At 47.6% G+C, this 8,007-nt stretch overlaps 1 protein-coding gene across 1 annotated transcript; it reads left to right on the plus strand.

The window, feature by feature from the left end:
* The first annotated feature begins 1,553 nt into the window (after positions 1–1,553).
* On the plus strand, positions 1,554–2,033 carry LOC117215638. Its single transcript, XM_033462028.1, has one exon. The coding sequence runs from the start codon at positions 1,554–1,556 to the stop codon at positions 2,031–2,033; it is 480 nt and encodes a 159-aa protein (XP_033317919.1).
* Positions 2,034–8,007: the final 5,974 nt, after the last annotated feature.

Below are 8,007 nucleotides of genomic sequence, written 5' to 3' on the forward strand. Positions count from 1 at the left end.
TTATACCATACAACGTTATGTTATACAACGTAGTACGTTGTACCGTTATGTTATATGGCGTAATACGTTATAACATAACGTTATAACGTAATACGTTACAACGTTATACCATATAGCGTTTTACTCTATAACACAATACTGTATATCCTAATTCTATATAACGTATGTGGCGTGAGGAATTCGATGTGGCCATGGATTCTCGCGCTGCGGTTGGCGTGTCGTCGTCGTTTTCGTGTTCGTCGTAGCGATAGAGGTACAGTTTTCCTCGGTCGTAGGTCGCTGCTTTGAAGTCTCGGTGGCGTCATCATGGTTGCATCTCTGTTTCGATGTCCATCCGCATCACGTCAGTGTCACGAGTTTGTAGGAGGTCTAGTTAGAGCTAGGTGAAAAGCCAATGAGGAGCGTTTCGTCCCGGACTACTGTATGACTCATCAGTAAGGCTATGCCCGGTAGTCCCTGCCTTAGACGTAGAGGGAGTCTCGCAAGGTACGGTATTTGTATCGTGTGCCCGTATATTCGACCGCTAGCGAGATAGACAGACTCGTTGTCGTCTTAGTAGCCCTCTGGTGTTGACAGTTGGTACCCGCGGATCGCCTGGGAGGTGTTGCGTCGCGTTGATTCCTCGACCTGTCGACGTCCTGTTGATACCGATCCGCCACACGTATTACTATATAACGTAATACATTATATCGTTATACTATATAACGTTATACTATATATCGTAATACTATATTTCGTAATACTGTATAATGTAATAATTTGTAGTGCATTACTATATGACGTAATACGTTATAATGTAATATTATAAAACGTAATGCAGTATAACGCAGTACGTTATATCATTACAGGTCGGTGCGCCTTCTGGACGAGGTGTGCAAAATTGTCGAAGGAATAATCGCCACCCGTCTAGTTGCCCATTAATCGGAGCAACTGCCCAGATTGCACAATTGCCATTACGGCTTTCGACGTGGCCGCTTGACCGTCGATGCTATGGTTCCTGTAAGGGCCGTGGCAGAGGCATTGTTGTCGCAGAACGGGGTGGCGTTGCCGGTGTCGCTGGATGTAACAAGCGCCTTCAACGCCATTCCTTAGGACGTGAAAGTAAAGGCGCTGGAATCCTTCGATGTACCCACCTACCTTGTCCATGTCATCCGGACCTATCATAGCGACAGGTGGGTCGCCTAAGGGCAACAGCGAGGAAGAAGCGCGAAGGACGGTCGAGAGGGGGGTTCTACACTGTTCTATGTTGAGACCCATCCTGTGGATCACGGCGTATGACTCCCTCCTCCGGGCACGGACATCGTCTGCTGCGCCGATGTCACTCTGGTCCTGTCCGAGGGACGATGGCAACTCGGCGAGGTTGCCGTGGCGTGCGCGGTTCGCTTCATTCACTAGCTGGGCTAGAGCGTGTCACCTGCCAAGTCCGAGGCCATGTGGTTCTTCGACCAACACCGTAGAGAAATCCCTCCTCCTGGCGTCTGTGCGAACATCTGCGGAGGAGAAGTTCAGGTGAGGCTCCAGATGAAATACCCGGGCCTCATGATCGACAGTCAATGGATGTTCGGGCCGCAGCCAACGCCTTTTGCGGCCTATTACCAAACATTGGCAGGGCCGAAGTCGAAGTTCGTCGACCGTATGAGGGAGTGGTTCGATCCAAGTTCCTGTATGGGGCCCCGGTGTGGGCGGAAGATCTGCCGAGGAGTCGTCACAGCTTACTGCTGCTGAGGAGGTTGCACAGACTTACCACCAGCCGAATAATCAGGGGATATCAGACCATATCCCACGCGTCGGCGTCTGCGCTGGCGGCATCTCCTCCGTTCGAGCTGCAGGCCCTAGTGCTACGACGGGTGTACCATCACTTGCGGGGCCTGTGCTCGGGCAGCGATACGCTCTCGGCCGGCCAGTCGGTCCGCGACGTCAGGGAAGAGGCAAGGCTCGAGACCTGGGAACGGTGGCGCATTCGTCATGCCATCGAGGATATAATAAGGCCTCATCGAAACGTTGGAGCGGTCCTACCGAACTGGGAGGCCTGAAGAGATCGTTCTGGGCTCCCGCTGACGTACAGGATGACGCAGGTTCTCACCGAGCACAGAGCGTTCGGGGACTACTTGCTAAGGATTTGGTGGGAGGTGACTAGCACGTGCCACCACTGCGAGGAAGAAGAGGACACGGCACAGAACACGCTGGAGTTCTGCCCCGCGTGGGAGGATCCGCGCCGTGTCCTACGACTCGCCATCGGCGAAAGTTTGGCCCCAAGGCGCCCCGAGGCGATCGTAGAAGCCACGCTGAGGGGGCAACAGTCCGCTCCTGCTGCGAGCAATTCATGGTTGCAAAGGAGCGCGCCGACAGAGAAAGGGTGAGAGGACAACATCCATCGAGAGTGCCGTCACGCCGAGGAGGGTCTGCCCCCCCCTTCCCTCGGACTCGCACGACTGCCTAGGCAGCGTGGCGTTAGGTGGAGTGGTCCCTCCTAACGGCCCATTCAGCCAAAGATGACTTCCGATAAAACCATCAGAGAGAAGACGAAGGAGTGCCCCGGCAGTAATTCGCAACGGGGTCCCAGGGCTCTCCTACCAATCATCAGGACGACCACCGTGGAGGTTTTAGCCGGTACGAACCAGGCACCACCTGTCGCTCTCTCCGCGGAGAACGCGGGACGCCTATGAAGGTTTCCTCCACGAAAAGAAAAAAAAAAGTACGTTATAACGTTATACTGTATGACATAATACTATATAACGTAATAGGTTGTAAAGAAATACAACAAAGCGCAATGCTATAGAACGTAATACCTTATAACGTTATACTTTATAACACAATACGTTATAACGTAATGCTATATAACGTAATACTGTATAACGCAATACGTCATAACGTAACACTATATAACATAATACTATATAACGTAATACGTTATAACGTTATACTATATGACATGATTCGTTATAACGTAATACGATATAACGTAATACTATATGTTACGCCGGGCCTCTCTGCCTGGCCCAGGTCACACACCGCGGGCCAGACGGACACCAGATGTCCGCTTTTCCGTACGGCGTACCTTCAATATCCTTAAGCACCCGTCATAAACCCGAGTCACTTGCCTGCTAAGGTCCTTCAAAACAAACAAACATCTGTGTCCGAAGCATTTCTAAACACTATTGTCTACCACGGCTGGACAAGGGAAAGTTGGTTTTTCTCACGCACGCTGCAACTTTCCTCCCACTAACCACTTTCTCTCGAGGGCAGTTAAGACCCTTCGTTTAACCAATTAAAAACGAAGCCTATTCCCTCACTCTCCTAAATAACATCGGCACCAACAAATCCGATGGTCCCGTGCGCTAGACACACCCATCCTTAGCTTTCCTCGGACACAGCATCGTCACTCAACTTCACTTCTTCTACATCGTTGGAAAAGTCAACTACTAAGTATACGCTAATGCCCAGCGGGGCAGTCTAAGCATAACGCGAGAGTCGGTCTTGGTATTGTCGAGCATACATTTCCTCTCCTAAATCTCATAGTGCTACGTCCACTAATACACTAAATCTAATTATAAGAGCCCTGCTCTAACGCACATATCTATCTTAGCTTCGTGCGACAAGTTGTTCATTACTTATTTCTCTCCGTCAGTGTAATCTAAGTGCTGGAAACATATAATTTATAATTCTGTGAATCACAGGGTTATACAACCTCAATCACCCCTATTATCTCAACGGAAATCAGGGGATCGATCAATTCGTGGTGTCGATTGTTATAATCGTAACGGGGATTTACGACCCCCGTTGACGTCTCTCCTTGCGATTACGTCTCCCCGCGATTGGTCGAAGAAACATGGTCCTTCGAGCCGGATTTCGTGTCGCCCAAAAAGTGCACTGACCAGTGACTATACAGTGTCGCGTGAAATCCAAGTTCCAACCACTTAGTCAGCTGATCAAGGGAACCGCCATCGGAGAGGAGCACCTCCGTCGCTCAGCATCTACACGAGTCAACGCCGCATCGTAACGATCATCAACCGAGTCCTAGATCAACGTCCATTTGATCAAACAAGATCGTTCCTGCTATTAAAATCAAATATGGCCCAAGCTGAACTAATCAGCACGTTACGACGGAGACGAGGCGCCGTAGCCCGTCGACTTGCAACCATAAGGCGCGAACTCGATGAATACGAAACGTCTGGGAAGGCAAACAGACTCTTCCTAATATCTTGCCGCAGCTCGTTCGATGAAATTTGGAGGACGATACTCGCGGTTCAAGACGAGCTAGATGGGTTAGATGAGGGGGAAGCTGAGGGTTTAGATTCGTTATCGCAAGAGCATCGGGAGCTTGACGTGCGGTTCCTAGGTCTCTTTGAACAAATATCAGCAACAACCCCGTCGACAACAAAAACACGCGATTCATGCGTGAAACCCGAGCCGACGGAGAATATCGCATCGACTCGGACGCCGATCTTGTCGCATGACATGCGGACCTCATCGCGTGACACTCACAACGTGTCACCCACCCGAGACCCAACGACAACCTCGCTCACATCATCGGCATCGCAACACTCTGATTCCACGCCATCAGACGCTTTGAATCAGACAGCCGCTCAAGAGTCTCTGGATCAACAGACGGAAGAAACCTTACCAGCCGACATGCCGTCTCCTACTACATTATCGCCGAAATGGAGCACACCGACGAATGGGCTGAAACAAAACACCACACTCGTCGATGTCAGTGCAGCCTACAAGGTGGACCACTTGCTCTCAACGCAACAACCCTTAGGCCTGGCCATCCATTTTCCCTGGCAGCTACGGCACCTACGGACGGCAATGACTCATACGGAGCCGAGCATCTTGGACCGAGATGCAAAATCTTCCCGCTCCAGATCCAAACCTAACCAAACGGAAGGTAAGATGTCTCCAATTCTGTCTTTCGCAGTAAACTGGATCACGCCGGTCCAACCACCAAGCATCATCAAGAAGGCGCGATACGAATGTATCAGCGGGGGGAGCCCTGTCCCCCAACCCACCGTAGACCTCCTTCACGTCTTCATGGTGCAACCACACACGGATCTCACGTGCCTTTGTGAAATCGGCGAGTTGTACAACGACACCTCCTGGGACGAGGTGTCTCACGATACTTCATGGGCCGAGCTGTTTCACGACACTTCCTGGTTCGTGAACTGCAATAGAAAGTCGCCAGACAATGCAGACGACCACAGCGATCCAGAACGCAAGGAAGACAACATATTCTCAACGCACCGGACTTTCGACCGTATCTGCGAAGTCACCCTGGCGACAACGGCCTCATCCAGACTACCACAAGTCATACGGCAACGAGCATCTTGGAACGACGTGCCACACAGCTCGTCCTACCAACGAGCCAACCCGATCAAGCAGAATAAGGACAATCAGCAATCAACAAGGAGTCGGGCGGCTGCTCCAATCAACTCCACCTCTAATGAAATTTTGATCGGTACCCTCTCAACGGGGGGAGGATGTTACGCCGGGCCTCTCTGCCTGGCCCAGGTCACACACCGCGGGCCAGACGGACACCAGATGTCCGCTTTTCCGTACGGCGTACCTTCAATATCCTTAAGCACCCGTCATAAACCCGAGTCACTTGCCTGCTAAGGTCCTTCAAAACAAACAAACATCTGTGTCCGAAGCATTTCTAAACACTATTGTCTACCACGGCTGGACAAGGGAAAGTTGGTTTTTCTCACGCACGCTGCAACTTTCCTCCCACTAACCACTTTCTCTCGAGGGCAGTTAAGACCCTTCGTTTAACCAATTAAAAACGAAGCCTATTCCCTCACTCTCCTAAATAACATCGGCACCAACAAATCCGATGGTCCCGTGCGCTAGACACACCCATCCTTAGCTTTCCTCGGACACAGCATCGTCACTCAACTTCACTTCTTCTACATCGTTGGAAAAGTCAACTACTAAGTATACGCTAATGCCCAGCGGGGCAGTCTAAGCATAACGCGAGAGTCGGTCTCGGTATTGTCGAGCATACATTTCCTCTCCTAAATCTCATAGTGCTACGTCCACTAATACACTAAATCTAATTATAAGAGCCCTGCTCTAACGCACATATCTATCTTAGCTTCGTGCGACAAGTTGTTCATTACTTATTTCTCTCCGTCAGTGTAATCTAAGTGCTGGAAACATATAATTTATAATTCTGTGAATCACAGGGTTATACAACCTCAATCACCCCTATTATCTCAACGGAAATCAGGGGATCGATCAATTCGTGGTGTCGATTGTTATAATCGTAACGGGAATTTACGACCCCCGTTGACGTCTCTCCTTGCGATTACGTCTCCCCGCGATTGGTCGAATAAACACTATATAACGTAATACTATATATTGTAATACTATATAATGTCATAAATTATAACGTAATATAATATAATGTAATACTATATAACGTCATAGTCTATAATGTAATATAATATTACGTAATTGGTGGCGGTGTTTTATCGTACATCAAGGAAAACAAATCGATATTCGTCAAGACTCTGTGAACTTAAGACTATTTCGTATCTTTCGCAAGTTACTAACATAATTTGTAAGCAACTATGTAGGTCAGTATCTTTAGTACAAAGGGGAAAACTTTCTAACGAGGAGTTAATTAAAATTTGTCACGCTCAACAAGGGGATTTACTCCGACCCCTGAGAGTAGAGTTTGATACATTCCGCTTTTCTCTTTTGGGATACACGTGAAGGAATTTAGGGAGAACGTTGAGTCAAAAGCATTGATCCCTTTATCGAAATCAGGGGAAAAGAAGAACGCATGACGTGATTATATATAACAAATGAAATGGAAAGAAAACATCAAAAAAGAATTTATCATTGTTTCTTTCATAAACTATGAATTTCATGAATTTCATATATTATTAATTTTACATGGGATTAAATTTTGTATATACTAAATAAATTTTATAACTTCTTCTAATTTTTTCAGCGGAAATATCTTGTTTGGTTTCAGTTAAGTAAAACGTCTTTTAAGCTACAAATTGTATAACATTCTTTCCCATTCAGAAAAATGTCTCCGCGAACAAAGTTGCTTTGTCTACTCTAAATGAAAAATATTTCTGTACAGAATTGCCAAAACGGTACCTCTGCTTGAAATCAGGCTGGCCATACATAACCGAAGAAAACATTCCATTTTCTCTTTAAGAAAATCTTTTACTGTCAAGAACTTCTTGCGGATTTTATCGCAACCTCGCCAGTCAAGAAATCATATGTTCACTATTCTTAGGTCAGATCGACCACAGAACAATTTCTGTGACCATTGAACAACTATTCAGACTTTCTCAAAAAACAATATTTAATATTAACACTATGTGTAAAGCAATATGTATGTCGGAAATGAAAGGGCATCGAAGCCTCCCCTTTGGAACTTCGGGATAATCCCCTAACACTGTAATCTAGATTCTATCATAGGCGTAATTAAACAATTGTCGTCTTTCGATCCGATTGTATTTCTTCGAGATTTGTGATAATGAGCTTGGGCTTGAGGTGACAGCCAGTCGCCGGACGTGGCCGCGGTCACGGGATGAACGCTTTATCTAACAAAGGTATGGAGTAATTCTATAGCTCTCCTTAAAAGAAATATTTGTAGCGGCACGCGACAGTAAACATTCCAACGGTTTCTGTCCAGTGGCTCGCCACACGCAGATCCTATTCTTCGGGTATGATGGTTACCAGATGCCGACGCGTCTCCACAGTATGTGATTAGCTAGCCCGAGGGCCGTTATAAACACTAAGATCTAGTTACCTAAAGTTCTTCAAACAGACAAACAGCCTTTGTCCCAACTACGGGAGGATAGGGGAGATCTTTTTTTTCAACGAACGACGTCTCCCACTAGCAACTTTCCCTCGAGGGCGGCTAGCATCTTTTTCTAACTACCGATATGGAGATTGACCAATTAGCAGCAACGTCAATTTCCCTTACTTTCCGAACGAGGGCTATCCCCGACAAATCCGATGATCTCGTGTCCTTAGACATACCCC

The sequence above is a fragment of the Bombus bifarius genome, unplaced genomic scaffold (genome assembly GCF_011952205.1).
Source record: "Bombus bifarius isolate JDL3187 unplaced genomic scaffold, Bbif_JDL3187 scf7180000009761, whole genome shotgun sequence".
Lineage (NCBI taxonomy): Eukaryota > Metazoa > Arthropoda > Insecta > Hymenoptera > Apidae > Bombus > Bombus bifarius.